This window comes from Bubalus kerabau, chromosome 4 (genome assembly GCF_029407905.1).
Source record: "Bubalus kerabau isolate K-KA32 ecotype Philippines breed swamp buffalo chromosome 4, PCC_UOA_SB_1v2, whole genome shotgun sequence".
Taxonomy (NCBI): Eukaryota; Metazoa; Chordata; class Mammalia; order Artiodactyla; family Bovidae; genus Bubalus; species Bubalus kerabau.
The window spans coordinates 151,484,095-151,503,523 of NC_073627.1; the positions used below are offsets into that span (position 1 = coordinate 151,484,095).

General features: G+C 39.2%; 3 protein-coding genes across 10 annotated transcripts in view; 1 reads left to right on the plus strand and 2 right to left on the minus strand.

The window, feature by feature from the left end:
• The window catches only part of CENPP (centromere protein P), a 237,068-nt gene that overhangs the window by 161,617 nt on the left and 56,022 nt on the right, over positions 1-19,429 (plus strand). The window lies entirely within an intron of this gene.
• Positions 1-19,429, minus strand: part of ECM2 (extracellular matrix protein 2) — a 45,175-nt gene that overhangs the window by 9,419 nt on the left and 16,327 nt on the right. Inside the window, exons 4-9 of one of the 3 annotated variants that reach the window (XM_055579051.1) lie at positions 18,746-19,270; positions 16,395-16,510; positions 14,250-14,385; positions 8,737-8,894; positions 6,430-6,569; positions 2,064-2,390 (exon numbers count right to left, since the gene is read on the minus strand). In XM_055579051.1, the coding sequence (XP_055435026.1) occupies positions 2,064-2,390; positions 6,430-6,569; positions 8,737-8,894; positions 14,250-14,385; positions 16,395-16,510; positions 18,746-19,270 (1,402 nt within the window). Of the gene's footprint in view, positions 1-2,063; positions 2,391-6,429; positions 6,570-8,736; positions 8,895-14,249; positions 14,386-16,394; positions 16,511-18,745; positions 19,340-19,429 lie in introns of all 3 variants that reach the window. The other 2 variants (XM_055579049.1, XM_055579050.1) reach the window with 2 other exon arrangements.
• LOC129650502 (40S ribosomal protein S25-like) lies at positions 5,015-5,521 on the minus strand. Its single transcript, XM_055579062.1, has one exon. The coding sequence runs from the start codon at positions 5,451-5,453 to the stop codon at positions 5,079-5,081; it is 375 nt and encodes a 124-aa protein (XP_055435037.1). The 5' UTR covers positions 5,454-5,521; the 3' UTR covers positions 5,015-5,078.

Genomic DNA, 19,429 nt, shown 5'->3' on the forward strand with positions numbered 1-19,429 from the left:
AGGATTTCTCTATAATGGTAAATTTTTTTTTCTTTTGCTTTTTTTGTTCAATTGGAGGATAATTGCTTTACAATATTGTATTGACCTCCACCATATATATCAGCCTATAATGGTAAATTTGATTTGGGAATATCAGTATGAACTGTTTTTGTTCTTGTGTGTGTGTGTGTGTGTTTAACAAAAATGCATATTTCTGGCAGTCCACTGAAAGGCCTTGAGACTAAAAATACATTTGAAAGAAAGATGCCTGGTGCCCAGACTGGGGCCTCTGAACACTATTCCCCAGTGAGAGGAGCTAGGGCTCTTTGGAAGAAGGCTGGCATTGGCCTATAGTGGGGAATGTAAAAGTGAGCCATCCAAGATCTCTGGAGGCCAGTCCAAGGACTCAGGAGCCAGCTCGAAGGGCTCCATCAGCTGAAGATGAGACAGTTAAGAACAGTAATTGCAACTGATGGAAACATTCTTAATATATAAAGCCATAAGTTCATATTGAGTCTCCAGAGAAAGAGAGAAGGCCAGAAACAAAGTAATAAAGCAAAAATATTTAGGCACCATCTTCTTTTTTTTTCCTGAGACAGCCACTATTAAAATTTTTAAATCTTTTATAGTCTTTTTCATCTGTGGTTAATGCATATGTATAATTTTTTACAATTTTATAAAGATTGGCATAACATTGTATTAGTTTCAAGTATACAACATAATGATTAGATGTGTGTGTGTGTGTGTGTGTGTGTGTGGTTGAAATGATGACCGCCATAAGTTAATTTGCATCACCTCACATAGTTACAAATTTGTAACCAACTTCTTACCATGATGGGCAATTAAAAGGAAAGAACAGAGCGTTTATCTTACCTTTCAGAGTAAGGAACTTGCCCTTGCTGATAAGAAAATATTATTTACAGAGGAATGTGCTTAGTCAGTCTTGTCTGACTCTTTGCAACCCCATGCATTGTAGCCCATCAAGCTCCTTTGTCCATGGGATTCTCCCAGCAAGAATACTGGAGTGGGTTGCCATTCCCTTCTCCAGGTTACAGAGGAATTCCATTTAACAAATGTGGAAAGAATGACAAAAATAGAAATTCACCATTTTGTTACCCCTAAGGAAATAACAGATGCAAGCAAGAGTCATCATGAGTAAAAAAAAACCATTGGTTCAGTGGTGGAGGAGAACGGTTATGATGGAGATATCATACCATTGCCACCTATATCCTACCAGAAGTGGGATAATTTATGCCTCCTGATGAAACACATAAGAACCGTATGGCACAACGTAGAAATTATCTTCGCAAAAAAAATTATACTCTGAATATTTTCAAGCCCTCCCCATCCCCACCACTTCCCCTATAAACTTGACTCTTTGTTTTATTTTTTAGAAGTTTGTGTTTAGAATTTTAGAGATAGGTAAAAGAATAAAGAGTATAATCTTCAAAGACCAGACCACAGAGCTCAAGGATCTGTTACCCTCACTGGCTGCACTAAGAATGTGTCCCAGGTTAATCCTGAGACATTCATACTTTTTAGGCAGGGGGATGACTCAGTCAGCAAACAGAACACACACAGAAAAATGTGTCCTCAGAAGTGAAGAAACTGAGTTTTAATAAATGTTTCCAGAATTTTGTTTTCAGAAAAATCTAGATAGAAGCAAGCAATTTTTTTTTTTTTTTAGAAGCAAGCAATTTTAATGTTAGCATACACTTTGGTTTTGTGCTCTACAGAGCAGTGTGTTTGAAATCACATATGGTGGTAGGAACAGCACCATAACCTGCGGCCTTGAAGTCTCACTTGAAAGTGTCTCTAAGATTCTAGATATTATGTAATCATACTCTATTTTTTTAAAAATTTACATGGAAGTTTGCAAACATAGAAAAGTAGGGAAAAAACTATAATGAATCCTTATGTACTTATTATCATCCAATTTCAACAATCATTAACATTTGCCAGTGTTGTTTGATGCAACCTCTTGTCACTTTTTCTTTAAATTCCAGACATTATGTCATGATCATTTAATCATATTTTTTCAACCATAACAATTTAAATGGATACTTGAGAAAGTAAAAATTTACCGTATCTTGTTGTTGTTCAGTCTCAGGAAATGTAGTGCTTTCATTTCTTGTACCCCAGGTGGTATAGATTTTAATTCATTATGATCCAGAAACAGCTCTCGCAGAGAATGGTAAGCTCCATAGAAGGAGACTCGGTCTATGCCATCATCCACAAGCTTATTAAATGACAGGTACAGGTATTCCAGGCCTGGTTCCATGTGACCAAACACATAGCCAGGGATGCGTTCGATCTGGTTCCCGATGAGTACGAGGTGCACCAGCGACTTGGGTAGATAGGAGGGGACATGGTAGAGCTTGTTGTAGGAGAGGTCTATCGATTCTAGATTTCTAGAAGAGAGTAAACAGTGTGGGTGCATCAGGGCAGTGACTGTTAGCTCAAAGTTTTGACAAGCCAGTCAGGATGCTTGTCTGCTTTCGTGCCAGTGTTTAGTAATGATTCCCAGTGCAAGTGTGGCTATATGGTGGCTAGCTGCAAGGTTAGTGCTCTTACCTGGGTAACAGCTGCTTGAGTTCCTGTCTTATGGAGAAGCACCAGAGTTGAGAGAGAAGAAACTCATATCCTAGAGGTAATGCTGAGACCCAAAGAGGGCCCACAAATATCTCTGAGGCATAACTTACATTGGAAATAAAGTCCGAAGTTCTAGCTGACATCAAAACCCTATCCCTACAATCATCTTTGGTTCCAGCAAGGAAGTAGCAGTAAGAGGTCTATGCATTCTTCTTCCACATTTGATCTGATAACTTGGGATCTGGGACTTGGGGTAAGAATGAGGGATCTAGAAAAAGTTGATAACCAATCAGAAGATCTGGGAAATGTGGTGAACTCCCTGGCTTTTTTCAGGAGCCTCACCTGCAGCTTCTGCCCACCGCATGAAGATTTTTCACTTTCTGAAGACTCAGTTGCCTTGCCACTGCCACATCCTGCTATACCTAAAGGGCCCTCAAGGTCTCTTTTCATCTCTGTCCTGCTTCTGAAACATGCCTATCCCCACAGTGCTACTCAAATCCCTCATTCCCTCACGACATGACTTCAGATCTTCTCTGATGGCACCTGCTGCCGGGGCCTGACCCTGCTTCCCTGTGTAGCTAATCATCTCCCTCCTGACAGGCAAGGCCTCAACATTTTGCACTTCCCTGAGAGCTACAGCCTGGGACCATTGATTCCTCTCAAGGAAAGTGGTCTCTGTCTTTTCCTTCCTCTATCAGGTCATGCATTCTTCAGTCTCTTTTGTAAGACTTGAGATAGAGAACTAGTATCATGGAATGAAGACAGTGTGGTATAGAATCTAGTGGTGAGGGAGGAGAAAAAGGGAGAAGGGCAGCTTGCTTCCTTACTGTATTGTTGTTATTGTTGTCTCTAAGTCATCTCTGACTCTTTGTGACTCCATGGACAGCAGCACACCAGGCTTCCCTGTCCTTCACAATCTCCCAGAGTTGGCTCAAACTCATGTCCATTGAGTCAATGTTGCCATCCAGTCATCTTATTCTCTGTTGTCCCCTTCTTCTCTTTCCTTCAGTCTTTCCTAGCATCAGGGTCTTTTCCAATGAGTGGGCTCTTCACATCAGGTGGCCAAAGTATTAGAGCTTCAGCTTCAGCATCAGTCCTTCCAATGAATGTTCAGGGTTGATTTTCTTTAGGACTGACTGGTTTGATCTCCCTGCTGTACAAGGGACTCTCAAAAGTCTTCTCTAGTACCATAATTTAAAGCATAAGTTCTTTGGAGCTCAGCCTTCTTTATGGTCCAACTCTCACATCCATACATGACTACTGGAAAAACCATAGCTTTGACTATACAAATGTTTGTTGACAAAGTACTGTCTTGGCTTTTTAGTATGCTGTCTAGGTTTGTCATAACTTTCCTTCCAAAAAGTGTCTTTTAATTTTCTGGCTTCAGTCACAGTCTGCAGTAATTTTGGAGCCCAAGAAAATAAAATCTGTCATTGTTTCCACTTTTTACCCTTCTATTTGCCATGAACTGATGGGACTAGATGCCATGATCTTAGTTTTTCAATTAGAGTTTTAAGCCAGCTTTTTCACTCTGCTCTTTCACCTTCATCAAGAAGCTCTTTAGTTCCTCTTCACTTTCTGCCACTAGAGTTATATCTGCGTATCTGAGGTTGTTATTTCTCCCAGCAATCTTGATTCCAGCTTGTGATTCATCCAGCCTGGCTTTTCACATGATGCACTCTGCATATAAGTTAAATAAGCGGGATGACAGTATACAGCCTTGACGTACTCTTTCCCTATTTGGAACCAGTCCATTGTTCCATGTCTAGTTCTAACTGTTGCTCCTTGAGCTGCATCCAGGTTTCTCAGGAGGCAGGTAAGGTGGTCTGGTATTCCCATCTCTTGAAGAATTTTTCGCAGTTTGTTGTGATCCACATAGCCAAAGGCTTTAGTGTAGTCAATGAAGCAGAAGTAGATGGGGTTTTTGGAATTCCCTTGATTTTTCTATGATCCAACGGATGTTGGCAATTTGATGTCTGGTTACTCTTCCTTTTCTAAATCTAGTTTGTACATCTGGAAGTTCTCAGTTCACATACTGTTGAAGCCTAGCTTGTAGGATTTTCAGCATTACCTTGCTAGCATGTGAAATGAGCAAATTATATGATAGTTTGAACGTTCTTTGGTATTAGAATGAAAACTGACCTTTTCCAGTCCTGTGGCCGCTGCTGAGTTTTCCAAATTTGCTGGCATATTGAGTGCAGCACTTTAACAGCATTCTCTTTTAGGATTTGAAATAGCTCCACTGGGATTCCATCACATCCACTAGCTTTGTTTGTAATAATGCTTCCTAAGGCCCACTTAATATCATGTGAGTCACCACACCATCATGGTTATTTGAATCATTAAGACCTTTTTTGTACGGTTCTATATATTCTTGACATCTCTTCTAATATCTTCTGCTTCTGTTAGGTCCTTGCTGTTTCTGTCATTTATTGTGCCCATCTTTTTTTTTTTTTTTTGATTTAATAAAGTTTTATTTTTCAAAATGTACAGCTGGTGGGACCTGTTCATGCATCTTCACCAGCAGCTGGGGCATCTCCACCCTTGGTGTTTCTGGTGTAAATCACTTGAGCTCTGTGCTTTGAAACCAGTTTAATAAGTCCTTTACTAAGGAGTTCCTGAAGGGCTGCTCTGGCCAGGGAACCACGAATCTTCAGTCTCTCAGAGACGACAGCTGGAGTTATAAGCTTATAGTTGGGAACTTCTTTACAGAGTTTGTCATATGTTGCTTTGTCAAACAAGACTAGGTTATTGAGTTTGTCCTGAACTTTGCCTGTGGACCACTTCTTTTTGGCCTTACCCCCAGATTTGTTCACTGGATCTTTGTCTTTCTTGGCTGACTTTCCAGCATCTTTCTTCTTCTTGTCGTCCTTGGGTGGCATAACGAAGCCCGGAGAGCAGCTACAACCACTGCAGCCTCGCTAAGATGTCGGACAAAAAGGCTATTGTGCCCATCTTTGCTTCAAATGTTCCCTTGGTATCTCCAGTTTTCTTGAAGAGATCTCTAGTCTTTCCCATTCTGTTGTTTTCCTCTATTTTTTTGCTTTCCCATTCTGTTGTTTTCCTCTATTTTTTTGCATTGTTCACTTCAGAAGGCTTTCCTATCTCTCCTTTCTATTCTCTGGGACTCTGGATTCAATTGGGTATATCTGTCCTTTTCTCCTTTGCCTTTTGCTTCTCTTCTCAGCCATTTGAAAGTCCTTTTCAGACAACTACTTTGCCTTCTTGCATTTCTTTTTGGGGGGATGGTTTTGGTCAACATCTCCTGTGCAGTGTTACAAATCTCTGTCCATAGTTCCTCAAGTACTCTGTCTATCAGATCTAGTCCCTTGAATCTATTTGTCACCTCCACTTATAATCATAAAGGATTTAATTTAGGTCATACCCAAATGGCCTAGTAGTTTTCCCTACTTTCTTCAATGTAAGCCTGAATTTTGCAATAAGGAACTGATGATCTGAGCCATAGTCAGCTCCAGGTCTTGTTTTTGATGACTATATAGAGCTTCTCCATCTTCAGCTACAAAGACTATAATCCTCTCTGCAGGTAGAGGATTATCAAACTTAAAGTTCATGACTGCCTGTGAGGTCAACAGACCAGCACAGTGATCAGACCTTAGGTCATGCTGCTTGGGCTTGGCACCTGTACATTGTAGGTTATCCACAGCAGCAGTGACCATAGCTATCCTAACATCAGTTATATCATGAACAATTTGAACTCTGAAAATAACCAAGTTTTTGGTAGGGGGAGGTTCACTAAGAATGCTGTCATCTTCCTCACTCACTCATTTTCATACCCTGTTTAGTAATGGCAAAGGAAAAGAATTCATCTATGAACATCAAATTGTAGCATGTACTTACTCTTGATTTATCCAGGCTAAAGGAGCAATTCTATTTTCTTCAATTTTATTAGAACGTAATCCAATGACATTGATCTTTCTGGTATGATTAAAAGAAATTTCAGTTATTTCTTCAATTTGGTTATTTTCTAGGTATAATTCCTATAATTAAAAGAAAAGACTTATTTTTCTTCATATTACTTGATATGATAAATATATTCAATTTCACAGAATTAAAATATTCAGTTTCACAGAATTAAAATCATGTTATAAACTGTTGTCATTAGTGTTAGTTAATGAAAGAGTCTTGCAGCTCTTCCAAATGAGTTAATTTTTTACATTGTCAGATTTTCTAGCTAGCAAAATAAAGTGTACTGTCTGTCATGGTTATGGAATTAAATGAATTTAATTATTTTTAACCATAAAATGATATGATATAGCATATCATGATAATTGTATAAAGCTTTCTAATTTATAAAACTTATTCACATAAATTATTTCATTTGGGCTTCAAAGACCTAGAAACTAAAAAATAGGTAGAAATTATCCCCATCTAGTAGTGAAAAAACTCAGGCCTGGAGAGATGGCAAGGTGTTTGCAAACTTAAACAGCTGATACATGAGGGAATGCTGGCTGGCCCCAGCTTAGAGTCATCCTGTTTCCTGCCAGTCCATGCTGTCTGTAATTTTTTTAGGCTCACATTTTTAAGGTTTGTTTGTATTATAATTTCTTTAATTAAAAGTTCATTAAGAGCCTTCATTTAACATCAGGGTGAAGTTAGAACTATTAGTAAGTTGTCAGTAGCTAGCTGCCTTCAAGTTAAATTCATTTGACTTTACAAGGAATTTGTCACTCAGAAATCTTATTGGAATTCAGAAGTATGATTTGTGTATATATAGTTGGAGTAATTCCTATTGTCGTAATTTCCCCCTCTTTGTCATTTAATTTTGGTATTGTTGGAACTGTGTAAAGTAAATTTTAGTGTTCTGCTTCATACCTATTTAGGGGTGAACTATATTAGTGGCTCCTAAACTTGATTGTAGGTTAGAATCACTTGTCAGCTTTTTAAAGTATAAATTCCAACTTAAATTAACAGAGCACGCTCATTTATACATTGAAACTGCACATGTGAAGTGGTGCGTTGAAAGGGTTCAGAGTGTATGTACATGCATGGACAACAGCTCCCAAGAAGCTAGTAAGAGGGTCTTTGGAAAGAGAAACCAGGGATGGGAGTGTCAGACATAGAATGGAGACACACTGCTCTTTTGTACTATTCAAGTGTTGTGTGTGTGTGTTTTACTGTGTGCATGCATTATCTATTTAAAATTTTATTAAAAAAAAAAAAAGCCAATAAATTGTTGACCCCATTCTCCAAAGAACCTGATTTAGCATGTCTGGTATAAGCCCCAAAATCTGTATTTGTTTAGAATCCAAGTAATTCTGAGGTAAAGCTAGGTTATGAGTGCAACCTCAATTTTTACAGTTTTGGTAAATTCTAAATGCCTGTCTTAATCTACAAATAGGAGGAAGGGGAAGCATGGTGGCTGTGTAGCAGCAGTATCAGACTGAGACTGATGGCCCTCTTTTGGCTCACTGGGTTCACAGCCATATGAAGCTTCATCCTGCTGGCTGATTGTTTATGGGACAGAAATAGAGCTCAGAGGAAGTAAGCTAAGGGTCACCTGGATCTGCTAAACCTCAGTTCTTAATGCGGAATGTCAGGGTGTACACTTAGCAGGGAAGGCCCCACCAGAGTACCCCCATAGTAAAGTGTGTCCTGTGTTGTAGCAAGGGAGACCACACACTTGGGCCGCAGGAAGTCTATCCAGAGGGGACGGACACAGGACAGTGCTAGTCAAAACTAGTAAGCTGTGAGAAGGGAGTGAGGGGTGGACTGCTCAGCAGCCTTCTCTGCAAATCTTGTCCATCCTTACAGGGTCACTGCTAGCCTAGGTGGGCCTCTGAGTGGAACAGACTGAGATGAACATCACATTTCCAGTTTGAGATAGTTTAAACTACTTTGCAAATCAAGGTGCTTTTTGCAAGTTGTACTTTCTGTTTGAACTTTCAGTTCATCTTCCCTATTCTCTCCCCAAGAGCTGTCAGTAAGACCAATTTTCACTTTACCAAGATTCTCTACTAGTAGTAATAATTCTGATTCATAATTTTGTTTGTTTGAAAACAGTGCTCAAATTATAATAAATTTTATTTATAGCACCAGAACGACTCAGTTTAATATGCATCATGATAATCTTTTAAAATATATTGTTTGTTTTGTCATTGTGTGCTATATTTAAAGTATAAAACATTATAAAGAAAATATTGGTACCTCAATAGAAGCAGGAAGACCCTGTGGTATAATTCTAAATTTATTTCTTCCCAGACGCAGGTAGGATAGGCTCTTCAAAGGTTTGAAAGCCAAGGAATTGACATTGGTTTCACTGAGATTGTTTCCTTCCAATTCTAAAGTGACCAATTGATTTAAGTCTATAAAAAAAAAAAATTGTGATATTGTGATTTAGAAACATGCAACTTCTATAGGCTTTCAAAATTTCATGTGAGATGTTCACTTTATTTGAACGACTAATGTTATAGCTTCTTTCTTTGAATCCCCCCATAGAGCCTTTTCCCAAGTACTCTTCACATTTGCACAACAAATGTTCAGTTCAGCCAGGACTCAGTGCTGACTGCATGGTCCAGGAGAGACAGGCCTGTAGAGAAATCACTGATGTGTTGTATGATGAAAGTTTGTAACCCTCATACAAAAGCCAAAAAACACCACAGAAAGAAAGAAAATTATAGGCAAATATCACTGAAAAACATACATGCAAAATAACTTTAACAAAATACTGGGAAACCAAATTCAATAATACATGAAAAGGATCATAAACTGTAATCAAGTGGGACTTGTTTCAGGGATGCTAGAATGGCTTAATATCCACAAATAAATCAGTGTGATACACCACATTAACAAATTGACAAATAAAAGTCATATGATCACCTCAATAAAGGCAAAAAAAGCTTTTGACAAAATTCAATATCCATTTATGTAAAGACTCAACAAAGTGGGTACAAAGGGAACATCCCTCAACATATATGACAAACCTACAGCCAATATCGTACTCAAAAGTGAAAAGCTTCAAAGCATATCCTCTAAAATCAGGAATAAGACAAGGATGCCCAATCTTACTGCTTTTATTCAACATAATGCTGGAAGTCCCAGCCATAGCAATCAGACAAGGCAAAGAAAGGAATCCAAGTTGGGAAGAAAGAAGTAAAATTGTCACTGTAGACAACATGATACTATATATATAGAAAATTGTAAAGACTGCCTCCAAAAAACTATTACAACTAGTACATGAATTCAGTAAAGTTTCAGGATACAAAATTAATATACAGAAATCTGTCGAGCTTCTATACACTGACAATAAACTATCAGAAATAGAAGTATTAAGAAGACAGACCCATTTCCAATTGCATCAAAAAGAATAAAAACTTAGGAATAAATGTAAACAAGGAGGTAAAAGACCTGTACTCAGAAAACTATGAGACACTGATGAAAAAAATGATTGAAGGCAACACAAACGGAAAGATATGCCATGTGCATAAACTAGAAGAGTTGATACTGTTAAAATTACTATACTGCCTAAAAAGACAGTGTACAGATTCAGTGCAATCCCTATCAAAATACCAATGGCATTTTTCACAAAACTAGAACATGTAAGTGTAATATTTGTATGGAAGTGCAGAAGATCCCAAATAGCGAAAACAATCGAGAAAGAAGAACAAAGCTGGATAGATCACACTCCCTGTTTTCAGGCTACAGTAATTGAAACAGTGTGGTACTACCACAAAAACAGACCCGGAGACCAATGGAACAGAATAGAGAGCCCAGAAATAAACCCACACGTTAATGGTCAATTAATCTTTGAGAAAGGGAGTTAAGAATGTACAGTATGGAAAGGAGTGTTTGTATAATGAACAGAAGTCAGAAGAAGGAGGTGGGGGAGCAGGACACCACCCAGAGGTGGCAATGAAGTATTTGCAAAGACAGATAGGTATGAAATGGTGGCATAACCAGGGAGGTACAGGGAGTGTAATGTAATGGGTGGTTCCTTTTTTCAGGACACAGAAGGAGCACTCTTGCCTGGTAAACCCTCAGTCTTTGAACAAGGGAATTACAGCAGTAAATTCCCATTGCAGTGTTCACTTCCTGGCAGAGTGAAGCCAGATGGACATTTTGAAAGAATGACTAAAAATTCCACACATTCAGATTGAGCTACCAAGAAAGGCCTTTATACAAACAAGTTTCTTCCTAAATTGTTTCTTCAGGTCTCTGGAGTGGTATGAGCAAATCAATTGGAAACTTAGAGGAGAACGGACAGCTTAGCAGTGATGGTACCCAGAGGCATCTGAGTCAGACACTCAGGGTGTAACTTTGGAGTTTGTTCAGTGGCCAAAATTTTCAGAATAGCGGATGTTTTCATATTCAATTCGAGTCATGGATATTGCACTGATATGCTCTGTGCAACTTAGATCCTACTCTTAGGCATGCAGAGAAGTAAGACATAGTCTAAAGTGAAACAAAAGACACTGCCATCACAAGTACCTCATAGGTTCTAGAACATGACAAGGAGAAGATGGCAGTGTAGACTTGAGGGGTACAGAGGTGTGAGTGGGGCTAGACTCTCAAGATAGAAAGACATAGGTAGAAATGGGAGGGTGAGGCAGCCAGGTGAACACATGGAGGTATGAACCCACATGGTTGTGCTCAGGAGTAGGAAGGAGATCAGCCCTAGAGTGGCCCATCTGTAAGAGAGGATGAAGGTTGTGGAGAAGACAGAGGTAGGCTGGGCAGGGCCTTCATGCACCAGAAAATAAGGTGTGACTTTCCTTCGGGGCAGCGAGAAGCCTCTGGACAGGGAACAGCATGACAAAATACTAATCTGCTGGTATTTAATATCAACTGAAGGGCAGAAAGGAAGTATGGAGGCCAATTATTAAATTATGATACATGGTTCTATTTCTTTATATAACCAATTCCACAACTAAAGCATATTTATCTAGAACATAGCTGAGGTTTTGGAATGGAGAATTTTTTTCAGAGAAAAATAGATGATAGAAGTAGACTAGTGGTTATTACATGACCTCACAAGAGAGAGAAACACAATAATGCAAATTCATGATCTTATGCATTAATTTACAGTTGTTCTGAGTGGATAGCCACACACCATCATTGCTAGAAATGACACCATGATCATGGATTTTGGTTTGTTGTCATCATTAATGAAGACAGGAACATTTTTTAGCATGTCCTGTTTTCTTCTGCTCTGCCCCCTTCTAGCTTCACCTTCCCTTTTGATGGTGTTGTTTAGTCACTAAGTCATGTCCAACTCTTTTGCGACTCCACAGACTGTAGCCCACCAGGCTCCTCTGTCCATAGGATTTCCCAAGCAAGAATACTAGATTGCCATTTCCTTCTCAAGGGGATCTTCCCAACCCGAGGATCAAACCCATGTCCCCTACATTGGCAGGCAGATTCTTTACCACTGACCTGCCAGGGAAGCCCCACCTTCTCTTTTCAGACCTTCCTTTTCTCTAGAGTGGGTATGCAGGTCTCCCAGTGGATCCTGGATAGCCTCCTAGAACCTTGGCATAGCGTGTATAGCCCTCCGTTGTGTGGTTCTTTCTCATCTTTTCACATCATCTTTTGTTCTTCACTCCTTATCATAGCCTGCATCTAAGATTTATGAAACTGAATGTTTTTCCCATAGCATCCAGATTATTTTTTACACTTTTGCATGTATTACTTTCCATGGAGTGCTGTCTTTCCCACTTCCCTGGAACTATACATTAATATATAAAACCTGGAAAGGTCGTGAGGGAGGTAAGAGAAGTGCTGCAGGCCACTGACAGTCAGCCCAGGGGCTTCCACCCAGAAAAGCAGTGTCACAGCCTGGCAGTGGCCTTTGTTTTGGGCTTGCCTTGCTCACTGCCAGCCAGCCTGACCATCCACAACAGTGGGACTCATAGGAGCTGAGGAGCTGCAACGGCTGCAGCAGTTGAAAGAGAACTCAGTACCAAAGGTGCCAACACTGGAGCCCAGCTAAGAAGCCAGTGCCGAAGGACCAGCACTGGAGTGGGGCTAAGAACACAGGCTAAACAGAAGAGGAGTCTTCAAGACACAAAGCCTACAGAGGCTTTTCTGGGCAAGATGACAGTGCAGAGCCTCCTCACTGGTCACCTGCAAGGAGCTGAGGCATATGAGGTACTCAGACTGTGGAGATGGGCAGGGGAGGCTAGGTCACTGTGGACTACAGTTAGCCCTCTGGGAATATGGAAACTTTTTCATGAGGGAGAGGTGCATGTGAGTGGAGAAGCAGTTATAGGAATGCGAGAGAGTACTTTCCAAACAAGGACTTATAGCATGCCATTTTGATAGCTCTGCTAGAAATACTATCTCACATGTAGTTAGTTCACATGTAGCCCATTAGTACACTTGTCCTAAATTGTGTTCCTTTGGTCTGTTTCACCTCGCAGCTAGAAGTTGAACTTTCTAATGTCTTTTCCATATGACAAAAGCCCTTCAAATTTTGTTAATGTTTTTCATGTGTACCCTGAAATCCATCTGGAAATAGAGTATTTCCATAACTCTGTCATCCTCAGATTTGGCAATTTTCGTTATTGTTTTTTTCCTATCACCAGAAGTGTTTTGTCCTTATGAAATTTTTTGAGGAGTAAATTCCCCCTTTTAAAGGAATAAAGGTTGGGTGATCAACACTAACATCATAAGTATAGTTCAGATCAAATAAACAAAAGTTAAGCACTATAGCTCCATACCTCAAGAGCTACACTAGACTGGTAGGAAGATAAAAAGAAAAATTAGACAGTCTTTGTCTTAAAGAAGCATATAATCTAATCAACAACGTTAGCTAGAATTCTTGAAAAGGCAAATGTAATACTACCTTATTTATCTTGAGTTCATAATATGACAATCTCAGTTATCCAGCTCAGTCCAGAAATAGTCTTAAGAAGAGTGAATTCCAGTTGTATCAAATGAACAAAATGTGGGGCACCTTCACTTCAGCCCATCCATGGGAAAGCCAGGCTGACATGGCAACCACATACCCATGCACATCATTTGTCTTGCCTTGTGGGGCACATGCACCTCGATAACACAGAAGTGCCAGAAGTGACAGAGCAACTCTCGGGGGAACAAGACTATTAAAGCCAAAGTGACTGCTGTATATAGTACATGTGCTAAAGTTTATGTTTACTTTGATTTTAGAATAGCCCCTCAAAACTTCACATCCCCATTTACTTATATTTTATATGTGATTCTCATGTGCCAAACCATGACATGTTAAAATAGCAAAATGTTTGGATGTGATGGAATTGTGGATGGGGTATATTGAGCATCTAAGGGTGATAAAGGAGACCCTTTAAACAAGCCATGGTATTATCACCATTAACACCATGGTGCTATCGCCAATACCAAAAACAGTACAAATACAGGATGAGAACACATGGCTATTTGGGGAATGTTAGCATAACTCTTAGGACATTATGGATTTTAGTTCAGTTATTGTATTATAAATGATGAAAACCTGAAATCATTGAAAGTTTATTTATAGAATACTTTTTAAAGACAACAGGCAGTTTAAAATACATTTTTTTAAGTTTCACAATCAATAGTTAAAATAAGTTTTATCAACTTAAATGGTAACATGAACTAAAAAATGTTTATTAGCTATTCATTTAGCAATATTGCAAATAAAATTTCCATACAACTATAGAAGAAAGATTATAAGGACACATGTCATAAAGTCAAATGTTAAGTACCTGATAAACTTTCTTCATCGATAACCTGCAGCTTGTTCTCATTGATTTTGAGTTCTTCTAATGTAGATGGTAGTTCTGAAGGAATCGTTACCAAATTGTTTCCATCCATATTTAAGCGCATTAAATTCTTTAGAAACTTAAATAAAGGCAAATCTCAAAATTACTTTTTTATCTTGTCACAGAAATGCAGTCATATATATTATTTAATAGTCAGTTTGCAGTAGTTACTAAAGTTTCACAAACTTTCAGTTTATTCAGGCTTAGGCATGAATCCCCAATTCTCCCTGCCAGGTAGATGTTGATCCTGTTAATAGCATTTATTCCCTGGTATTTTCAGCAAACCACATTTGGTGATTTTGTATCATACTCATCCATATTTTTACTGTAACTTATATTTTAAGTCATATTTTACTGTGACAGGAGAAAGTTCCTATCACCACTGGACCAGCCATATTTTCCTAGATCTTAAGTTTTTACCTTCTCAGCAGTAGAGTCAAAATTTATTAAATCATGCAGTAATCTGAATCTGTCATCGATACTAACAATATAGCAGTTTGAATCCTTTCAGTGTGTTTGTAAACCTCAGTTTTCTATCTGTACTAAGCAGAAACAGTCATGAAATAGCACTAACTATTGTGGAAATTCATCAAAATTAAATGCCACAAATATCACAAACTATTTCTATATGGTACCCAAACTGTTTTGACAGTCTGGAGAGTGTATTTCCACATTTGTAGTTACATGTTTGTTGGCCAGACTAGCCCCCACTACCAAAGTTGCAGAGTGATTTATTTCAAAGATGCTGAAAGTCAATTTCAGCAGTTTGGAAATGAGGTAGAGAATCCCAAAAACAAACAAACAAAAAAACAAGTTATTTCCTACAATGTCCTCTTTTTTGATCAAATAGAGAAAATGTACAAGTCCCAATTATTGTTCTATCAGAAGGACAACTAGCATGTAGCAGGACTCCAGGTCTTTCACATGAATGTGGACACCAAGTGTCTGGAACTCTCTCATCTGCAGCCCAGAATGTAAATAAGAACCAGGAACTAAGCTTGTAAGAGGCCAGTGACTTATCCAAAGAGTGGAAGAAAACCATCCAAGGGGATAAAGTTTGACTTCCTGGCATATAACATGTTTTACTTGGGCTTCTTTAACCACACACAATTTTGAGTAATTGTTTGCACACACAAATTCCTCCTTTCTTCTGCCTTTGTTTTTCGGAAAGTCCTTGTTACTCTCTTTTCTCCCTTTTAGAAAAAAAATTTAGTTAAATCTGATTCTTTCCAAAGTTTACTCTATGCTTTTCTCTTTCCCTCTCTGCCCAACCTATCCCCAAGCTAATTTTCTTCTGAGCCTCTTTGTTCTTGCAGAACCCCACCTGCTGAAGTATTCTTTACCAGATTTTGCAGACTGCACAAAATAAGGAAGCTTTGTCTTGCTGGCCTGAAAATGTTAACAGTTTCTACATAAGCTCTCCTTTTTCCCCAGAAATACCTCACGTACTAAGAGACCATATTTCAACATGTTTTCAGGTACTTGGGAAGAAACTCTTCCATAAATTCTAAACATTAGTTTTGTCATTGATGCAACTGTGGGTGCGTTAAGGACAAAGCATAGAAAAAACAGAAATTTGTAAAACAACCAAGTATATTCAAGATATAACTTGAATACAGTTTAGGGATATCAGAGAAGAAACTATCTTTGACAAAAACTCCTTTAAAACATTTTACTGGGACTTCTTTGATGGTGCAGTGAATAAGAATCCACTTGCCAATACAGGGGATATAGGTTCAATCCTGGTCCAGGGAGATCCCACATGCTGCATGGCAACTAAGCCCATGCATCACAACTACTGAGCCTGTGTTCTAGAGCCCTTGAACCACAGCTGCTGAGCCCATATGCTGCAGCTGCTGAAGTTCGCGTGCCTACAGCCTGAGCTCTGCAACAAGAGAAGCCAGCACACCACAACAGAGTAACCCCTACTCACTGCAACTAGAGAAAAGCCTACATGCAGCAACAAAGACCCAGTGCAACAACAAAAAGGAACGTACTTTTCTTTCCTTCTCCATCTCCACCCATTATCAGTACAGTTAATGAGAAAGCCATCCAAGTGGCCTTTTAGAAATCATAGTACATATTTACCTTGAATGCTTTTGGACCTATGCCTGAAGAGGTGATATTATTTTTGCTCAGATCAAGCCTTTCCAAATTCGGTAATCCATTAAATGCTTCATCCGGAATGGAGGTGATGGAATTGTCTAGGACACACAGCAATTATGTTTTAGGCCTATGTGCCTGTAAATACATATATACATGTACATGCATAGATAGCAAAAGAGAGCTTTATCTAGAGGAAAACACAGTCCTTAGAGCATGGACAATGTTATATAATAAATGAGTATTTAGAGAAAAATAAAAGACTGAGACTAGACTATTACATACGGTCAAAATTTTCACTCTGAGGACCTGTCTTGCTCTAGTACATCATGTTTAGATGAAGCTGCTTAAAACAGCCAGAATGTGGGTTGCCAGACAATTCTGTTAGCAATATGCATTTTACAACAAAGATGTGTTATGGAAGGTACTATAGAAACTGAATTTTATAGTTCTTCATATTTTCCTATTGACACTTCTTAGACCCTGGACCAGAAATATTTTTTAATGAAATCTTGGGCAAGTAACTTACCTTCTCCAAGCATCAGTTTGCTCTAAATAAGAAGTTTGAGATTATTTCTCAGATTGCTACCAGATCTAATGTTAAAATTCTATGACTTCAATCTATAGAAGTTCCTGCATGCTTTAATTTATGGGGTTTTGTTTGACATTTAGTTAAATATAGTAGTCAGTGATTTTATACCCAGAGAATGAGCTTAACAGAAATGGTGGTGGTTTAGTCGCTAAGTCGTGTCCAACTCTTGTGACCCCATGGACTGTAACCTGCCAGGCTCCTCTGTCCATGGAATTCTCCAGGCAACATTACTAGAGTGGGTTGCCATTTTCCTTCTCCAGGGTACCTTCCCAACCCAGGAATCGAACCCACGTCTCCTGTGGCTCTTGCATTGCAGGTCAGTTCTTTACCACTGAGCCAATAGGGAAGCCCAAGAAATAGTGAGTACTATAAAAACCATGTGGTAGCTTTCTTACAAAACCAGGATAGAGTAACTGAGCACACATCATCTTTCGTAAGATTTTCTACCTTCACAGATTATTTGTTTGTCTAATGGCAGAGCACACCTAGCAGTTAGGCTACATAAGGAGGGGGCGTTGCTAAAAAAGGAAGCTCTTGGCATAAGAGTAATTCCTTAGGAGATCATATAAGCCTAGCATCAGGAAGGCCATAATACCTGAAGTGTCCTATTGTAGACTGGCTGTCCTGACTAAGGAGTCAGGCTGTGTCAGTTGAGTATTTATATGATCATTTATTATTTCTGTGGTAGTTTATTTCTGTTACTTCTCCCAAAACACATCTGTAACCCCACTCAGATTCTCTCAGCCCTCCATCTTAAGAGCCATGCCCAGCATGGGCCTTATTGCCAAGACTCATTCACTGCCCCAGTCTTCACACCAGCCAGCCTCACACACATATCTGTCCTGCTGGTCCTCTACTCAGAGCTCTTCTTGACCCTTTAAGAACATGAGCAAACGGTCTGGATCACGTCCTGCCTACCAAGTAGCTAAAATCAGGGGGAAAGCAACAGGACGCTGTGATATTGCTGGAAGGAGTCTCACAGCCATTTTAAGGAAGTCTGTCCATTTCTTATAAAGGTAAACCTGCTTTTACTGTATCATTCAGCAATCCACTCCTGGGTATATGCCCTAGGAAAAAGAAAATTTAAGTCCACACAAGCATCCATATATGGATCTTTATAGCAACTGTTGCATAATTGCCCCAAACTGGAAATAATCCAGATGTCCTTCACCTGGTACGTGTGGTCCATCCAAACAATGGAATGCCACTCAGAAGTGAGGAGGAGCAAGTTGTTGATAAACACAACAACCTGAATAGCTCTCAGAAGTTTTATGGTAAGTGAAAGAAGTCCAATTGAAAAGTCTCCACACTGTATGCATTTCTGTGACATCCTAGAAAAGCTACTGTAGAGACAGAAAACATCAGGGCTGGTGAAAGAAGGGACATGAGAGAATTTGGTGAGGTGATGAAAATGTTATACCTTGAATGTGTGACTGTATGACTGTATGCATTTGCCAAAACTTAAAGAATAACACGCTAACGATTTTTTACTGAATATAACTTATACCTCATAAAGCTGATTTTAGAAAAAAAGTCAATGGGGCATCATGATTTGATTTGGAGGAATTTGCATTATACCTGATGATGCTTTTCTGTAGTAAACACCTATCTCTTCTGCAAAGTTTTTATGTTTGAAGACTGTGAAATTAATCTGTTGGGGTCCATTTATATTATGAAATTATACTATCACATTCATAGGGCAATGAGAGGTAACCACAGAATCAAACAGACATCCACATCTTACCTATGAGCTCCAGACTTGTTATCTCTGGTGCTGTTAGCGGTGGTATTTGTGTGAGGTCAGCGCTGATACAGGAGATGGTTTTGTAGGACAGAGAGCACATGCTTGGCAGAGACGGTATGCCTCTGGGGGTAGCTGGGATTGGGAGCCGAGGGGGCATCCTAAATGTGTCTCCTCTGATGGTCTCATCCTCATCCTCATCTTCATTGTCTTCCTCCTCACCTTCATGGTCTTCCTCCTCATCGTCATCGTCTTTCTCATTCTCCCTTGCTGGGTTTCTGTGTTGATGGGCATGCCTCCCCTCCTCTTCAGGCCTCTGCACTTTCCCTTCTCTGCTCTGTCCCTCATTGATAGGTCTCCCCCAGTCTCCAGGTCTAAAAGTCTTTTTCTTTTGCTCCCTATTTTCATCTTGTTTGAATTCTTCTTCATCCTCCTCAAGTTGAAGTTCCTCTTTTCTCAGTGCTCGATTCATTTCCACCCAAGGAGGTGACTGTTGCTTATGAGGTAAATTGGTAGGTTCTCTTTGTTCTGAAGAATCACCAGAAAATTCAGTTCTGTCATTTAATGCTGTACCACTGAGTAGCAAATAGGAAGCTACTGACCACGAAAGAAGACAGCAAGGGCAAGTTGTGGTATTAATGAAAGGAAAAATCATAGTGAAAATTAGGTTAGTAAATATTATTCCCT

Excerpts from the sequence above, each read along its gene's own strand:
- LOC129650502 (XM_055579062.1), bottom strand. The coding sequence starts at position 5,453 with ATGCCACCCAAGGACGACAAGAAGAAGAAAGATGCTGGAAAGTCAGCC.